General features: G+C 35.4%; 1 protein-coding gene across 6 annotated transcripts in view; it reads right to left on the bottom strand.

Annotated features, from left to right (window-relative positions):
* The window catches only part of PARPBP (PARP1 binding protein), an 89,131-nt gene that overhangs the window by 13,990 nt on the left and 55,355 nt on the right, over positions 1-19,786 (bottom strand). For 4 of the 6 annotated variants that reach the window (XM_055085265.1, XM_024127327.3, XM_024127328.3 and 1 more), the window contains 4 exons: positions 18,355-18,525; positions 16,777-16,931; positions 4,725-4,908; positions 1,565-1,743 (listed from right to left, as the gene is read on the bottom strand). In XM_055085265.1, the coding sequence (XP_054941240.1) occupies positions 1,565-1,743; positions 4,725-4,908; positions 16,777-16,931; positions 18,355-18,525 (689 nt within the window). Of the gene's footprint in view, positions 1-1,564; positions 1,744-4,724; positions 4,909-16,776; positions 16,932-18,354; positions 18,526-19,786 lie in introns of those variants that run through there. The other 2 variants (XM_024127329.3, XM_024127330.3) reach the window with 2 other exon arrangements.

Raw genomic sequence — 19,786 nt, 5'->3', positions numbered from 1 at the left:
GCCCGTGTGCCTAGAGCCCAGGTTCTGAAACAAGAGAAGCCACCACAATGAGAAGCCCATGCACTGCAACAAAGAGTAGCCCCCGCTCGCCACAACTAGAGAAAGCCCGTGCACAGAAACAAAGACCCAATGCAGCCAAAAATAAATAAATTAAATAAATAAATTTATTTTTTTAAAAAGAATAAAGGATAGTCTATTCTAAGAAAGACTAGTTTATAACCCTACATTGACTTACATTCATATACATCGTCCTTAATTTTATCATTTCAATGCAGACCATTAAAAATATACTTTACCATGGTCTGGTCCTTGTCTGCACAATGACAATTGAAAATGCTAAGGTAACTATAAACGTGTTTGGCCACATGATTGAGTACAGAAAAATACCTCTTTAAAATGTATGCGGGGATTAATTTTATTTAGAAAATCCTACGAACACAAAATAATTTTCTCTAAGAAAATGACAGAATTCAATCTAAGAGAAAATCTAAATCATTTATATTTCTACCTAAAAGCAAACTTTGTTAAACAGAAGTAAGTTGACAGGAGGAAAAAACAAAGGTTCATTTTCTTTATACTCTTTTCTGGGATTCCAACACAGGGTATAAGTAAATCATTGATAAAATAAATTTTCATTGCAAAGGAATTAGAAGACAACACTGAATGATAGAGCATTATAAAGTTTCTCTTTAAAGAGAAAAGATAGTGAAGCACAGGAGAGAGAGAGAGAGAAGGTAAAACAATCATAGATAGATATGAACAATTTTAGACTAAAATCAGATTTCTAAAAAGTAGCTCAAGCAGAAAATAGAAAAGATCAAACAGGACAATTTTGTAAAAATCCTCCACAATGCAATAATACAATTTTAAAGTTATTCTAAAATTTTAAATGTTTCTAGAAATGAATGATTATTAATTTTAAATATCACCAACTCAGTGTTTGACCGAATTGTTGTTAAAACTGGTGAGTATCAATGTCTTGCACAGAATACAAACAGTAATTTAGTATTTTCTTCATAATGTGATGAAGAACAAGTAAATGTCAATTCCAGTGTAAGTCTAGTGTATACCAACTCTCCTATTCTCAGGCAAAATAGCACAATCTTTGGAGCAGAGACCTCAGGTTCTGGAGAAAGACACCTTTGCTGCTTGCTAACTTAGACAAATTGCTTACTATCTCTCTCAAGTCTCTAATTCTTCACTTAAAAATTGGGGATACTACTAAAAGAGATTGCTGTGAGGGCTGATATAAGTGAAAGCATTTAGCAAAGTTTTTGACACAAATATCTATGCAAATATTTCCAAAGCATAAAACAAGAACAAAAACAAAAAAACACCAGTCATACTCTCACAAAATACTACTTTTATATATAACTCCCTCACATTCAAATGTTCAATCTCCCTTTAACTAACTTTTGTTTTTTCTCTTCATACTTTTCTGTAGTTCCCAAGTTTCCTAACCATAGCATGTATTTCTTTTATAACAAATGAGGTGTTTTTTTCAAAAATTTCCTTTATAGACTTAAGTTAATATTCACATACATATAATTTCCACATTACTTACCTAAAAAGTGTAAGAATAGAAGTTCCATTATGAGGAATTGTGTTTTCATCGTCATATAAAAGCTCTGCTTTGTTTTTGGTAGGAGCACTGGCTGCTTCTTCATCCAAAAGAACTAGTAAAGTTTTCACAGTATCTCTGCCACAGTATGCAGTGCCATGGTTTATGGCATGAGATTTTGGCTAGAACAAGAAACAATTTCAAATAAATGTAATAATCACCCCAAGCTGGGTCAATCAGCCACTCTTTTCCATTTCATGTGCTATTGTTCTCCTTCCTCTTCTATTAAGCTATAAAAAAATCAGCCTTGAGAAGTGGCTCTAAGGCATGTGAATATTTATCCCTCAAGCCATAATAAAATCAATCTTATGAACTTCCAGAAGCACAAAAAATATAGAAAATAGTATCACCAAAGGAAGGCATTAGATTTTGGTCAAAATAACATTAGGCTTTAAGTCAGAAAGTTTAGCTACAATCTATGTGATCTCAGCCTCGTGATTTAACCTCTTTGTATACTGATATTTTTTCTCTCTTATACCAGAAGTGAGATTCTGGTGATCTGAATACCAACTCCACAGATGGCTGTAAAGATCTACTCAAGTGCAAAAATAAAAAAACTAGTTGACCTTCATTCATTCAGTAATCACCCATAAGCACATACTAAGTCCCAAGAATTGTGTTTGAAGCTAAGGCTACAAAGGTAAAAACTAGTGCCTCAAGGAACCCGTAGGCTCTTTTATAAAATAAATAAGTAACCAATAATGGCATTACAGAGTGCTAATTCCTTTTTAAAAAATAAATTTATTTATTTATTTATTCATTTATTTATTTTTGGCTGCAATGGGTGTTCGTTGCTGTGTGCGGGCTTTCTCTAGTTGCAGCGAGTGGGGGCTACTCTTCGTTGGAGTGAGCAGGCTTCTCTTGTTGTGGAGCACCGGCTCTAGGCGTGCCGGCTTCAGTCGTTGTGGCACACAGGTTTAGTTGCTCCGCAGCTTGTGGGATCTTCCTGGACCAGGGATCGAACTCGTGTCCCCTGCGTTGGCAGGTGGATTCTTAACCACTGCGCCACCAGGGAAGTCCCCTAAGTGCTATTTCGAAGAGAATGTATAAATTGTGCAGTGGGAGCACACCAAAAGGTCATGATCAATTTACCCTGGGATCAAGGATGGCTTCACAGAGGAGACACAAAAGGGTAAGAGAGAACATGGTATTTGCAGAGACTACATGGCACGAAATGGCTGAAGAACAGGGTAACAGAGAGGGAGTCATGTGAGATGAGCCTGGGAAAGCATTGTATATCAGACAAAGAAGTTACAAGTCAATCTGTTACAAGGTTAAAATCTCTTCCTTTATTAAGCAAGGAAATAAAATGATACTATTTACATTTTAGAAAAATGACAGCAATGATGGAAATGTGTAAAATATTTATATTCCATGGTAAGACTGTTACTAAATCTGGAGACAGGACCACAAATTAAGAGACTGTAATAGTCCAGCTCAGAAATGAAGAAGGTAGTAGCAGTGAACTAAAATAGTAGCTGTGGAGATAAAGAAAAAGCAGATTAAGAGGGGAGAGCTGGAAAATCTTAGTAACTAGATAGAAGAATAGGGAAAATATATGATAAGATAATATTACACATAGACACACGTAAGAACAAACTCTGATGGCATTTCTGGCCAGGTTCATACCAACTAACCAGTTGTATGTGCTATATACCTCTGGGAAAGTTGCTTAACCTCACTGTGCTTCAGTTAAATCACTGGTAAAATAGGGATGATGATAGTGCCTAACCCATAGGGTTGTTGAACATTGTGCTTAAATATCAGTCGCCCTTTTAAGGACATCTGTTATAGTTGTACCACTTTCCTCAGGTTTCATCAACATGCTCTTGGCCTCCTTTCTCTACCTGGCTGACTCAGGCTACCAAGTGAACTGTAATGTATAGCTACACCAGAATTTTAACAAACTGCCTGTCACAATCTGGTGCTTGACATATATTTTTCATTAGTACCAGAGAAGTCCATACTGTTTAATACTAACTTCATTGAGAATTACTGATTCGTATTTTTCAAAGATGTCTAATTTGGTTGAAAACAAGAACCAGGTTGTCTGCATCTTTATTTCTTGTGGCAGGAAATGGGAGAGATTGGTGCTCTTAATTATCTGAGCTGTGACAGTTCCTGATTTATACTTATCATAAAACCTGGTTGTCATTTGAACCAAGCTGTCATAGAAGTGTTAACACACACGAAATATGTGGGGAAATAACTCAGAATCTCCCCCATGTCCCACCTTCAAGTTAACTAAAAACACGCATTGTTATAGAAAATAGCTAAAAATAGTGCCCAAGAGCTGCGGAAAAATAAGTGAATCATAAAAATTAAGCAAAAGTCTTTCTTCATACACGGGCTATCACAATTATACCTAATAAAAAGGGGATTTTGTTACCTGAACAATTAAACTGCAACTAATGAATTACTATAACATGTACTCCAAAATTCTGTTCTAGAACTAAAAACATGGTATTCAATTTCTCCTATAAAACTATGGTTTTAAAACCTTATAATGTCTGACTATCTATGTAAGCAAAACAAGAAAGACGTAAATTTTCTGGAATATATAATTAAACAATTACTAAGTATAGGAAAAATTCCTAATGTCTGCAGTAATCTGGCAATGGAGGTAGGTAAATAAGAGATCATGGAAATAGAAAAATTCTATGAAAGAAAAATAAACTGCTGAGTAGAAACTATTTCTGCTGTTGTTCTATGGAGTGCCTAGTACTGGGGTCATAACCAGGGACACCAGACTCTTATTTTATACCTGATTAAATAGGAAAATAATTGTTTTATAAAAATAATTATTGAAAAATATGACAAAACACCTTAATATCCATCAAGAACTATAAATTTCTAGTGCTACAAGGGATACTGAAGATTATCCAATGTGCTTCTTTAACAAACAATTTGGCCCATAGAGGTTATGATTTACCCAAGTCGAACATAATCCTGCATAATCTATTGAGAAACTTATATTTTCAACATCTTATAACAGAGGAAACACATTCTTCTGACTTAAGTAGCAATTGTAAACCATTTCTACAGCAAGTAGAAGATATAATGTTTTGTAAAGAAGGATAATGAAAAATAAAAACCTCATTACCCGTGCAGGACTGATGTCAGTGGTACTAAGAGCTAAATCTCCTTGTTGAGAATTGATAATACTTTTAATCCTCAAATCCAAATCTTGAGCAACTTCCTCTATTGCTTTATAAAAAGGATCCCTGCTGTTCTGGCCTTTAATCAGCTGCATCTTTATCACTGAGAGTATCTGACCCCCTGCAATACTGAAAATAGAAATAAGATCACTTTTATAATAGTATTAGAAATGTCAATATGCTTATAAGCTTGAAAATATAATTCTCAGAGTTAATCAACACTTCAAAGAATATGGCTTTAACCTTAGAAATCAAACAGTAACACATTTAAGAAAAGGATGAGAACCATTAGAAACAAAATTTAAAAGTTTTTCTAAAAGCAAGTTATTTCAGTAAGGTAAGTTACTTCTTCCTTGATTTGAAAGCTAGGGGAAATAATTTAGTTATATATGATATATGATAAAAGATTCAGATGCAGTTATATACATGCAATATACTTAAAATACATACCTTTAGGTACAACTAAGATAACACACACTACATCTCATTGAATACCTAAAATCCTACATAACTTAATCTTTTTTTTTAACATCTTTATTGGAGTATAATTGCTTTACAATGGTGTGTTAGTTTCTGCTTTATAACAAAGTGAATCAGCTATACATATACATATATCCCCATATCTCTTCCCTCTTGCGTCTCCGACCCTCCCTATCCCACCTTTCTAGGTGGTCACAAAGCACCGAGCTGATCTCCCTGTGCTATTTGGCTGCTTCTCACTAGCTATCTAGTTTACATTTGGTAGTGTATATATGTCCATGCCACTCTCTCACTTTGTCCCAGCTTACCCTCTCCCTCCCCCTGTCCTCAAGTCCATTCTCTAATATTGCTGGGTCATATGGTAGTTCTATTTTTAGTTTTTTTAAGGAACCTCCATACTGTTCTCCATAGTGGCTGTATCAATTTCCATTCCCACCAACAGTGCCAGAGGGTTCCCTTTTCTCCACACCCTCTCCAGCATTTATTGTTTGTAGATTTTTTGATGAAGGCCATTCTGACTGGTGTGAGGTGATACCTCACTGTAGTTTTGATCTGCATTTCTCTAATGAGTAGTGATGTGGAGCATCCTTTCATGTGTTTGTTGACAATCTGTATGTCTTCTTTGGAATGTCTATTTAGGTCTTCTGCCCATTTTTGGATTGGGGGGTTTTTTTTTTTGTTATTGAGCTGCATGAGCTGCTTGTAAATTTTAGAGATTAATTGTTTGTCAGTTGCTTCATTTGCAAATATTTTCTCCCATTCTGAGGGTTTGTTTTTATTTTCATTTCTCTAGGAGGTGGGTCAAAAAGGATCTTGCTTTGATTTATGTCATAGAGTGTTCTGCCTATGTTTTCCTCTAAGAGTTTTACAGTGTCTGGCCTTACATTTAGGTCTTTAATCCTTTTTGAGTTTATTTTTGTGTATGGTGCTAGGGAGTGTTCTAATTTCATTCTTTTACATGTAGCTGTCCAGTTTTCCCCGCACCACTTATTGAAGAGACTGTCTTTGCAATGAATTTGGTAAAGTAGCAGTATACAAAATTAATGCACAGAAATCTTTAGCATTCCTGCACACTAATGATAAGGTTACATAACTTAATCTTTAAACCAATTCAATAAGTATTATTACCCATAAATTACAGATGAAAAACTTGAGTCTCAAAAAGGTTTAATAGCTTGTCCAAGAACACGCAGTGTTTGTTCTTGGCTAAGAAGAAGGTGGTAAGGAAGGAGACTGACCTGAAATACATGATATTGCACTCTAACATGAGAAGTGTTATTATATGGAAGAGGAAATTAAACTAGTTAATACTTATCTAAAAGAAACCACAGACTGGACCAATTATGGCCAACAGACATGTATTTTTGAAAACATGAAATCAATTGTTTCTTTATACTGGGCCTGAACCTCAATGAATTTGGGTTGCAGTTCCTGCTCTAGAAGGCTGACCTAAAACCAATGTGAGAAGGAGGAAGGATTTTGGTCCATTACAAGGAAGACATTAAAGGTGTCCAACAATAAAAGAGGGCTCTTTTTTGAAGTTAAGAGATCTCCATCACTAGAGTTATCCCTGGAAAGGCTGCACAGTGTCTAATGAGAAGGTGGTGTGGTCTGGCTATGGAGTCAGACAACCTAAGCACACATCACAACCCCCTCACTTTCTACCGTGAATATGCTATTTAACCTCTCTGTGACTTTTATAGTAGCATAAAGGAAATTATGAATAGTTCTCATCCTCACTGCCTTATTGCCAGGCTTTATGTTTTAGGAAAGAAGCCAGGTTCCCTAACGACACTGGAAACATGATTGTTCACATACAAATAGCTTGTCCAAATAGAGAAGGAAAGTTAGAAGAAAACTGCAGAGAGTGCATTACATCAGTATCTTACAAATTTGTCTGATCATCAGAATCATACTCAGCATTTGTTTAAAATATCAGCTCCAGTGAGTACACCTCCACCTGGAGGGCAGGCTGGATCTAAAATGGAGAAAAGAGGCTGAGGGAACCATACCCAGTTCTTTTAATCTTACCAGTTATGAGTCGGGGAGAATGAATGAAAGGTAGGGAGAGAAATGCAGTGTTTTCTGGAGGAAGTTCCTCCACAGGGACACATGAAGCCAGAAAAAAAGGAGGTCCCCTCACTAATAAATGGGTCTAAAATATAGGAGGTGTAATGCAAATACTAACAATGTGACTGGTTAATATCTGAAAGGGAGATTAGTAGATTAGTCTCTGCTGATACAAAGAACTCACTCAATGATTTGCTAATTTCAGTGCACTGTTGTCCTTCTTAGGGGTATAGGGGCTCACCTATACGTCGTCTGCTGAGCTTGATGTGGATTATGGCCAAACAGCCCTTTGTTAGAGTCTGGCCAGAGCACATATAATAAAAAGGGCCTGATTCTTGAAAAATAAAAAATAAGTAAAAAATAGAAAATAAAATAGAATAGAATAAAATAAAATATTAGCTCCAGATCCCATCTTACTGAATCACAATCTCCAGACAAGATACTAAATAGCTGCATTTCTTTTGAAGATATCACAGGTGATGCTTATGACTAGACAAGCTTGGGAAACATTTCATGAAAAAATTATCTCCCTGAGAAAGGAACCATATTTTACTAATCATCATATTAACTTGGCACACAGAAGAAATAATTGATATCTCTATTGAATAAATGACCGCTATCACACATAACAGTGTGAAGTTTTGACTTGTAAGATAAAAGATATATATTTTACTATTTTTCATATTATTATTATTATTATTTGCAGTAGAAACGCACTTGAGGGTTTCAACATACACTATGGCAGACTAGTTACTCTAGGGGAACATTCCACTAAGCTTGGTAAGAATCGGGGGAAATCTCCAAGTACCACCCAATTTCTTCCCTAAAAAAGTGACAAAAGCTGGAATGGAAAGTTGGAAGCTGTGAGTGGTAAGCAGGATGAATGGGGGTTTTCCTGAGGACAAAAATCTCTAGTAGCAATATGATCAGGATGCCAACCCTGAGTGGGAGAGAGATTTCCACACTGAGTCTGAACCTTCCAAGGGGGAAGGTAGCTAGTACGGCTTTTATTAGATTTATTCTATGTATGTTATATTTTTGAGTTTTTAAAAAAAAACATTTTCTATTTGGTTATGACGTAGAAATACAATTGCTTTTTTTAATTGATCTGTGCCCAGCAACACTGTTAAACTCTACCATTAATTTTAATAATTTACCTTTAGATTCTTGGAGTTTTCTACATATACAATCATATTATCACTAAATAGAGTTTTATTTCTTCCTTCTCAATTGTTACATCTCCTATTTCTTTTTCTTGCCTTACAACACTGAATTGGACATCCAATATTATGCTGAAAAGAAATGAGAACAGGAACTCTTGTCTTGTTCTAAATCTTAAATAATGTGCTAAAACATTTTACCAAGTAGGTTTTCATAGAAACCCTATATCAAGTTAAAGCCCTCATTCTTAGTTCATTTTATGCTGAAAGGGTAGTAGCCCTACAGGTTGGGTATGTCCCAACAGACACCTCACCTTGGGCAGTCCCTGGGCTTTGTCCCCTGCTCCCTCAGACTTTAGTGACTATAAGAACAGACCCTCCAGATCACCAAATTCAGCAAGTTCTTTCAAAATAAAAGCTGGCTTCCCTTCTTGACTTCCCTCTCTAGCTTTCTTCCTTCCCCCAGTTTTTGGCCTATTATCATTACATTCACCTACTCATCAATGCATTTAAGTACTTTATAAATATGTTGTCCAGCAGTATTAATTATTTTCAATGGAAGGGTCAATCAGGGGACCTAGCCTGCTATACATCTGTAATCAGAAGTCCGAACAGACTCTTAAAAATTATTTTATGTAAACAGGCACTCTTTTCCAACTGGCTTTTTCTTAATTTTCAGTTAAAAACACAGAAAATAATTGGATGAAATGTAGCCAAAATGAAAACATAGTTAACACTATGTGCTTTTTCTGGGAAGTAATCTCTAATGGAAGAGTTTTGGAAAAGATTCAGAAGGATAATCAAATATGAAAGTGTCACAGTATCAGTTATAAAAACAAAAAAGAAAAAAAAAAAAGCTTTCAGTACTATTAAAGGTAAAAGTCACCTTTGCCCTCTTTTCCCATTCCTTCTACAAGAACAAATATTCTTAATTTTAAAGATGATATAATCCCCTGAATGAACTGTATTTAGGAAAAATTCATAAGATTTGTATTTCAGTTGCTTGCCAAGCTCAGCATTTTGACCCTTAGCAAAATACCGCAAACACCAGTGCTATGACTAGTCTATTGCTATAGGTTCACTACAAGGGACAACATTAGCTCTTCAAATACCTGCTCAGCAACATAGCATAATTCAAATTCTTGCATCTAGAGCCTAGAAACTCCTGAAGTTTTAACCCAAATGATGCCAGGACATTTGTCATAGGCACTGGGGATACAAAATGAATAAAACATTTCTTTTTAAGAGGTCACAGTTGATCAGTTGATACAATGAGATACCAAAGGTATAGAGGGGATTTAAGTGGGGAGGTAAGAGAAGAAGGAGGTCTTCAGGAAAGCATTCCAGAAGATATGACTACTCTGGATAAACATTAATAGAAGAATTTAGGTGAGAAAGAGGTTAACTGAAGTTCCTGACTGCTAAATGCATCACATTAAAGCTCTGGGGCAGAAACAGAAAAATGAAGCTAGTGAGGAAAAACACAATTAAATCCCCAAGACTGAACCAAAACACAGTGACTGAAAGAGAACAATAAGCAATAATACAAATAATCGGTAATATTGTAATGAATTATTGACTATCTTTACTATATAGAATGACTTGTCTCTTCCCTACCATCTTTAAGAATTTGATAACTATTTGCTAAATAAATTATACCTTTAAAAATTAAATGTGATTAAAGGTACTATATGAAATGTATCAAAAATGATTCTGAAATATTTTAAAATGAGAAATGTAACACTAGGATTCTGGACTGGATAATTTCAGCTAGACTTAATATTCTATAAATGCATAATATTTAGTCCAATAAATATAATGCAGGTGTGTACTAAAAAGTTATGTAATAAAATTGAAATACAGAATTTTAAGCATTTGAACAACAGGGTACTAACTAATTTATGTAACCTGAAACTCCTAATTTAAGATGTTTTTCAGGTGAAAGTACAGTATGTATTTTATGGTGGCACCTACTGGCAAAGTGCAGAAATGCAGCCATACTAAAGCTAAGACGGTCTGATGAAAAGCTGGCAGCAGAGAGGTAAGTGTGATTTGGATTCCCCCCGTCTGTCTATTCCCCACCATTCCTTGGACTCAAAGATTATTGTGATTCCCTGCCACCACCACCACCCTATTATAAGACAAGTAGTACAAACTTACACTCAGCTACAAGGGTTAAATACATTTTTACAAGAGTTTTAAGGTTGAGGGACAGAGGCCAGGGTGAGATACAATCAGGAGGTAGAGAGTATAGAATTTGTACACCATACTGAGGTTTCTGGATTTTTATCCTGTACCTAATACGGAATCATTGAAGGGTTTTAATTATGGTGGTAACATCTGCTGTTTTGAAAAGATCACTGGCAGCAGTGAGGACAACAGGATGGGGCAACTCAAGACTGGAGGCAGAATGAACAACTTGGAGATAAGTAAAAAAAAGTCCAGGCAAGAAAGGATGAAAGTAAAAAAAAGTCCAGGCAAGAAAGGATGAAAGTCTGAAAACAGACTTTCCATAAAAAATGGAAATAAGATAGTAGCTATAGGAATAGAGATAAAGAATATCAAAGATGTTAAGTAAGAAGAATTGATGGATCTTAGTGAATGAAGGGACAGAGAAAGGGAGAATGGACTTGAGGACATGGGGAGGGGGAAGGGTAAGCTGGGACGAAGTGAGAGAGTGGCATGGACATATATACACTACCAAATGTAAAATAGCTAGTGGGAAGCAGCCGTATAGCACAGGGAGATCAGCTCGGTGCTTTGCGACCACCTAGAGGGGTGGGATAGGGAGGGTGGGAGGGAGGCTCAAGAGGGAGGGGATATGGGGATATAGGTATGCATATGGCTGATGTGCTTTGTTGTACAACAGAAACTAACACAGTATTGTGAAGCAATTATACTCCAATAAAGACGTACTAAAATAATAATAATAATAAAAAGATATGTTCCAAATTTCTGCTTGGGCAGCTGGAGGCAGAAAGGCTTCATCAAGCTGGGTACTTTGGGAGGAGGTACCTGTCAAGCAGGTACACAGGGAAAGATGAAGGTTTAGTTTGGGAGATGCTAAGTTTGAGTTTCATTTGACGTAACAACCTATAGGTACATAGATATATTTTGGAAACTCAGGAAAGAGTTTGGATTTCACTGAAATATGGATTTAGAATTTGCATATATGCAGTCAGAGAGGTAAGTAGAAAATAAGAAAACAAAATCTCAGAAGTTATGGGAAAAGGAGTTCTAAAAGAGAAAATGATCAAACTTCAGGACTCGAAAGAGACCAGATGCTATGCCAACTAGAAGATCATAAATGATCTTTCGCAGAACAGCTTCAGTAGAGTGGAAAAGTAAATAAGTGTGAGTCAGTTAAACACAGACAAGTAAATAAGTAATGAGCACCTACTCTGTGCCAGAAACTGTGCTAGGGCTAGGGAATATTAGTGAAGAAAATCAATAAAGCCCTCATAGAGTTTACAGCCTCATGAGACATATTCAAGATATTTTAAATCATTAGAAATTGGGAAGTGGAATAAAAGACAGTATTTTTTCAAGAATTTGAGCTATAAAAGGAAGGAACTGACAAAAACAGAAGATGATTTGTTGTTTTTTCTTATAATCTTTATAGACTGTGGCTAAAGGACTAGTAGAAGTTGAAATTATGAGACAAAATGAATAACCAATGAAACATTGTCCCAATAGGTTACCCATACTATAGGAAATATCCTCCTTTCTCCCCATCTGGACTTCATTTCACCACCATTCTCCATGTCTGGTTAACTCCTTCAAGTTCATCCTTAAGCTCAACTGTTAACAAACATCCAGGTAAACACTCCTGACACTCTTATCCCTGGCTCCCACAAAATAGGTCAATTGTCCTTTCCTCTGTACATCTTTCCATTACTACATAAATAGAATACATGTTGTAAGTTTTTGATAACTTTACTATTTATAATCATGAAATACATATATACTTAGCATATGCAAAAATCACCTTACAGAAGAAAATAGAGATTGCTCAGATAGACTATTTAAACACCCACTTCTTCAGTATCGTCCCTAGAACAAGAGTAACTGTTCATTATGACCAAACAGGATACTCAAAATAGATGGCTGCTAAATTGAAGAACTGAAGTGGACCCTAGGTGCCTCTAAAACGTACTTTTACCCTTTCGTACAAAAGTGTATGTATGTATGGATGTACTTTCACCCTGTTAACTTACCCCAACTAGAAATTCCTCCAAAAAGGAATGTAGTTATAACAAATTACAATGGATTGAATATATGCACTTACATCTGCTCCCTCCTAAAGTGCCACTAAAGGGACAAAAAGGAAAATGTTTTAAACCCATAAAGAAAAACAGAATGGGAGAGGAGACAATAGTCGAGAGCAGAGACATATCATGAAAGTACAGAAAGACGAAGAGCAGATGGAAAGGTGATAACTGACTACCCGGAACACAGAAAGCTACAACATAAGTTAACTGCTAAAAGATACACCAGTAAGAAGTAATCTCAGAAACTGAAGGCAATACTGAAGGCTATGGTGAAGGTGTCATTGCAAATAAGAAAGCTGGTTGACAGTCTATGTGAGGAACACTTAGACCACTGAATCTCCTCTCTTATTCTGAGCAATCACGCTAGTGCACTTCTGTCACCTCAGCATGGAAAGCAGGATTACTCTGAAGAAACTAAGCCAGAGAGGATCCAGACCTATAGGTACCAATGACTGAAAACAGGGACTGAGCAAAAGTCTACATATTGAAGTGGGTGGCTCAGCATCAACCTACCCTCCCTCAAATCCCAGAATATTGCTAGCCAGACATACTGCTTTCAGAAAGAGACTAAAGGATGCCATTGTGGAAATTTTGGGGTAAGTTCCAAAGAAAAGACCTGCAGTTATTCACATTTGGAGAATTCCCAATAAAAGAGCCAAGTGGCTACTATGCTATAATGAAGTCCACTGTATAGAGCTGCTAATCAGCTTTATAGGGTCTCATTCCTAAATATGAAACAAATGTCCAGAATCACCCTACATTTTAAGAACACCTTTAACATGAAAGAGGGCAACAGAAACAAAAAGAAAAACATTCAACTAGATAAAACAAAGACTATCCAGGAAGCAGATAAAAAATGATCATATAAATTAAATAACCTTGGAGAAATAAATGAAGCATAAGATCACATACAATCAAATGTGAGAATAATGATACTTATCTCCCATTTACTTTTTCTCAGAAAGCTACTTGAGCAAAATAAGGGGTTTTAACCAATTAAAAATAAAGTCATGGAATCCTGGAAACAAGGCAGAGGCAAAGAAAATTCACAAGGTGATGAAGCTGCATGGCTGACACTCTGAAACAGGCCTAGCAAGCAAAAGTATACAGACTGAATGAAGAAGATAGATGACTCTCCAGAAGGAACGTCTTCAAGGGCAAAAATCAGAACTGATAGATGACCTAATAAAAAAGAAGAAATTGTATACTTTCATTGGCAAACTTGATAAAGAATTGATAATAAATATATAAGAAGAAAAGCAAGAGAAAAAAGTAGATAATCATTGACTCTAGAAAAAACCAAAAATGTATACAAGAAAGGAAGTATAATAACAGTATAAAATATAGCTTAGCTGTAGGCAATAATTACAGAGTTTTAATAACGTAAACTCTAAAATATGATTTAACCTGATACTGTGGTACAACTATATTAGAAGGAGAGAAGAAGAGAAGTGTGTGTATGTGTCTGTGTGTGTGGTAGGAGGCGGAGAGGAAAAGAGGAGTATTGGGAGGTTGGTGAGTGGGTGGCAAATCCTCATCTTCCATGGTAGGAAGTTAATAAATAATGCCTAAAATTGAAACTCAAAATTAGCTGCATAGACCAACAAGGGCTTAATATCCAAGATACAGACAGCTCATATAACTCAGTATCAAAAAACAAATCAACCAATCAAAAATTGGGCAGAAGACTTGAATAGACATTTTTCCAAACAAGACATACAGATGGCTAACAGGCACATGAAAAGATGCTCAACATCGCTAATTATTAGAGAAATGCAAATCAAAACCATAATAAGGTATCACCGCACACCTGTCAGAATGGCTATCATCAAAAAGTCTACAAATAACAAGTATTGGAAAGGATGTGGAGATAAGAGAATCTCAAACACTGTTGCTGGGAATGTAAACTGGTATGGCCACCATGGAAGACAGTATGGAGGTTCTTTAAAAAATTAAAAATAGAACTACTATATGATCTGGCAATTCTACTCCTGGGTATATACCTGGAAAAAATGAAAACACTAATTCGGAAAGATATATGCACCCCAATATTCAGAGAAGCACTATTTACAATAGCCAAGACATGGAAGCAACCCTAGCACTTAATCCAACAGGTAAGAATGAAATATTGCCATTTGCAACAATGTGGATAGACATAGAGAATATTATGCTTAGTGAAGGAAGTCAGACAGAGAAAGACAAATACTAAATGATATCACTCATATGTGGAATCTAAAAAAATAAAGACAAATAAACATATATACAAAACAGAAACAGACTCACAGACATAGAAAACTAGTTTATGGTTACCAAAGGGGAGAGGGGGGAGGGATGAATTAGGAGTACAAGATTAATAGATACAAACTACTATACATAAAATAGATAAGCAACAAGGACTTACTGTATAGCACAGGAAATTATACCCAATATCTTATAATAACCTATAATGGAATATAAACTGCAAAAATACTGAATCACTATGCTGTATACCTGAAACTAACATGATATTGTACATCAACTATAGTTCAATAAAAATTTTTAAAATAGCTGCATAAAAATTTCATTTAAATGAGGTAAATACAGAAATAAACACACACAAAAATATTAAAAGTCAATTCCTCTGAGGATTTTATTACTGTAAGTCTATAGTACCATTTGACTTCAACAAAATATATCTATTTTGCTTTGCCAAAAATATAGTATTCTTTAAAATTAATTATATGCTATCTCAGAAGAAATGGCTGGCCAATATATTATTTAGAAATTCAGATGTCACTGATATTGACTATAAGTCATATTCAAACCCTCTTCCAAATTCACTTCGTTGTAATAGATATCCATATAAGAAGACAGAAGGAAGCAATTCAGAATAAAATCCTGAAAAAAATTCTTCTTGGAATCTTAAAATGGAAAGACATTTCATAGAATAAGATATAGCGATTAAGAGAATGGGTTCCTGGGTCAGAAGTGAAGTCAGATCCCAACTCTGCTACTTAATAACAATGTGACTAAGGTAAGTTACACCAGTGCTTCAGTTTCTTCCTCTCTAAACTGAGTATTTATCTAGCAACTACAATGTAAGGTTTTTTTAATGATCAAATGATAATCTCCATGAAGAGTTCAGTGTAATGTCTGACACATAGTAAGTGTTCAATAAATACCAGCTATTTTTATTAGTACTATGCTATGACATACCCACCAAACTGACAATGATCTCCCACGATTGCTAACATATACAACCCACTTCTGCCCCCCACAAATTAATCTAAAATTAACTCACCATAAAATATACCAATATTATAAATAAGAGTCTATCTGATTAAAAACACCTCTTAATTCCAATATCATTTTAAAACAAATTCCAGATGAATCAAAAATGTATGCATAAGAAAATGAAAAAAAAACTAGCAGAAAACAGAATATAAAATTCATATTTTTATCAATTTCCTGACTCATTCTTGGTATAAGTTTCCTTTATTGCTAAATAAAAAGTTTAAAGAAATTATCTATTCGGTCATTTCCAATCCTCAAAAATCTATTTCTTCCAGAAAAAAAAAGAATGGTAAGCCCTCTTCTCTAGTCAAATTTAATCTGAACATGCCATTTGACTTTGGCAAAAATTTTAGAATCACAGATAAGCAGAAATTTAGTGGGAAAGGTCATGTGATTATAATTTATTAATCTAAATATTTTATTAATTGAAGTATAGTTGAATAACAATGTCATGTTAGTTTCTGATGTACAGTAAAGCGATTCTTTTCCATTATAGTTTATCACAGGATATTGAATATAGTTTCCTGTGCTATATAGTAGGACATTGTTGTTTACCTACTTTATATACAGTAGTTTGTATCTGCTAATCCCAAACTCCTAATTTATCCCTCCCTCATCTAGATATTTTGTTTCTTCTTCCTAGTTTAGCCTGATGCTTGGTCATTTCAATAGCTCTTAATTTTTAATCTACCTCTGATTCTGTGAAGTTTTAAAGACAGACTAATAACACACATTTGTCATACCTTGGATTTGGTATTTCTCCAAGAATTTCATCTAATTGGTCAATGAAATTAATAAAATTAGACAATCCTTTGATATGTGTCCTTAAAGGATCAGATGGTGATGGTGCATATCCTTTCCCTCCAAGCTCTATTGTTCTAATAAATGATGTAGCCACCTATGAATTAAAACAAATAATTTGGTTATGTTTAATGATTTAGTAAGTTAAAACTACATTATTTTATGAAGCTAGGCACATTTACATATTTCTAGGTACACAGGTAAAGAGAAGCACTTTTTATAACTCATGCCACATTTTCATTCAGAAGCAAATAATCAAAGAAACAACTGTCATGTAGAATTCATGCCAGCAAGGGTGATGGCAACACAGGTGGAGACTGAGACTGAGGAGCCAAGTCAGGGACAAATTAAGGGTATAAGAATATGTTCATAAGAGTATATCATTGTTGGGAATTCCCTGGCGGTCCAGTGGTCGGGCCTCTGCACTTCCACTGCAGGGGGCTCCGGTTCGATCCCTGGTCGGGGTACTACGATCCTGCAAGCCGCACAGCATGGCCAAAAAAAAAAGAGTGTATCACTGTCTATAAAGAATTAGACAGTGGTATTCTAAAAAAATGAATATATTCTTAAATAGACTGACTACTGGCTACTGGAATTGTTATATGGAACAAAGGGATTTTTCTGTGTCAATTATGTTGATTTATTCAAAGTTGAACAATTAATTCAACTCTTCCAAGGCTTAGCTTCTTTATTTGTAAAATAAAGATTTAGACTAGATAATCACTAAGCCCCATCTAGCTTTCACATTTTAGGATCATTTGATTATGTGTAGTTCAAAAGGTCTTGCCTTTACAATGATAAAAATACATATATAATATGATGGCTATACATTAGGCCTCTCCATCAAAGACAAAATGTTCTAAAGCTGTATTTTCCAAAGCATATCCTAAGAAAGGAAAAATCTACGAAATTTAAATAATCTGGGGAAAGTTCCATGGTTAAATAACTTAGGAAACGACAGGTTAAATAACAAGGTTACCTTAAGCAGATTTCTCTTTTTTTTTTTAACATCTTTATTGGAGTATAATTGCTTTACAATGGTATGTTAGTTTCTGCTTTACAACACAGTGAATCAGTTATACATATACATATGTTCCCATATCTAAGCAGATTTCTTTATGGTAGGACTTCTTGGAAGTATACATGCATTACATATATCCAGTAAGAGTACACACGATTTCCAACTTTTTGCCCTTGGAAACATTTATTCAAAGAGCATTGAACAGGAACTTTTGCCTCTGGAAATAATTTATTCAAGGAGAATCTAACAGGGCTAGCACTCCGCAGAACACATGTAGGGAAACACAGCTTTAGAGAAATTCTCCCTTATGAACTATATATATATAGAAAAATATATAGTAAAAAACAAAACTACCACGGATTTTCAAATACATGACATAGAACACATATTCACAATTTAAAAGTTGTTCTATCATAGTTATAAGAATTCTATATTAAGGTACATGGATCCACTGTTCAGAATCTTTAAAATAAATATTGAAAATGTAACATGTCCATACCAAAAAGATAGACATCTGTTTCTCTCGAGCAGCATGTTTCAAATCAGTGAAGGCTTCTCTTCCAAGTCCTCTATCAGGAATATTGAGAATATGAGCCAGAGCCAAGTCATTCTTTGAATTCACCAGCAGGTTTAAATATGAGTAGATAATTTTCTTTGCTAGTAACTGTACCTGTACAATAAAATATTTTCTTTACTGAAGATTTCTAAATTCATAAATAAACTTTTTTTATTTATTTTTTTATTGAAGTATACGTGATTTACAATGCTGTGCCAATCTCTGCTGTGCAGCAAAGTGACTCAGTTATACACATATAGACATTCTTTCATATTCTTTTCCATTATGGTTTATCACAGAATATTGAATATATTTCCCCATACTATACAGTAGGACCTTGTTGTTTATCCATTCTAAATGTAATAGTTTGCATCTACCAACCCCAAACTCCCAGTCCATCCCTCTCCCTCCACCCCCCCACCCTTGGCAACCACAAGTCTGTTCTCTATATCTATGAGTCAGTTTTTGTTTTGTAGATAAACTTATTTGTGCCATATTTAAGATTTCACATATAAGTGATATCATATGGTATTTGTCTTTCTCTTTCTGACTTACTTCACTTAGTATGATAATCTCTAGTTGCATCCATGTTGCTGCAAATGGCATTATTTCATTATTTTTTATGGTTGAGTAGTATTCCATTGTATACATGTACCACATCTTTATCCATTCACCTGTCGATGGACATTTAGGTTGTTTCCATATTTTAGCTATTGTGAACAGTGCTGCTATGAATATAGGGGTGCATGTATCTTTCTGAACTATAATTTTGTCTGGGTATATTCCCAGGAGTGGGACTGCTGGATCATATGGTAACTCTATTTTCAGCTTTCTGAGGAACCTGTTTTCCACAGGGGCTGTACCAACTTACATTCCCACCAACAGTGTTGTAGGGTTCCCTTTTCTCCACACCCTCTCAGCATTTGTTATTTGTAGACCTTTTTTTTTTTTTTTTTTTTTTTTTGCGGTACGCGGGTCTCTCACTGTTGTGGCCTCTCCTGCTGTGGAGCACAGGCTCCAGAGGCGCAGGCTCAGCGGCCATGGCTCACGGGCCTAGCCGCTCCGCGGCATGTGGGATCGTCCCGGACTGGGGCATGAACCTGCGTCCCCTGCATCGGCAGGCGGACTCTCAACCACTGTGCCACCAGGGAAGCCCTGCAGACTTTTTAATGATGCCCATTCTGACCAGTGTGAGGTGGTACCTCATTGGAGTTTTTTTTTTATTTAACATCTTTATTGGAGTATAATTGCTTTACAATGGTGTGTTAGTTTCTGCTTTATAACAAAGTGAATCAGCTATACATATATCCCCATATCTCTTCTCTCTTGCATCTCCCTCCCTCCCACCCTCCTTATCCCACCCCTCTAGGTGGTC

The sequence above is a fragment of the Physeter macrocephalus genome, chromosome 6 (assembly GCF_002837175.3).
Source record: "Physeter macrocephalus isolate SW-GA chromosome 6, ASM283717v5, whole genome shotgun sequence".
Lineage (NCBI taxonomy): Eukaryota > Metazoa > Chordata > Mammalia > Artiodactyla > Physeteridae > Physeter > Physeter macrocephalus.
Note: the sequence above shows the minus strand (reverse complement) of the source record. Positions and strands in the feature narration are given on the sequence as shown.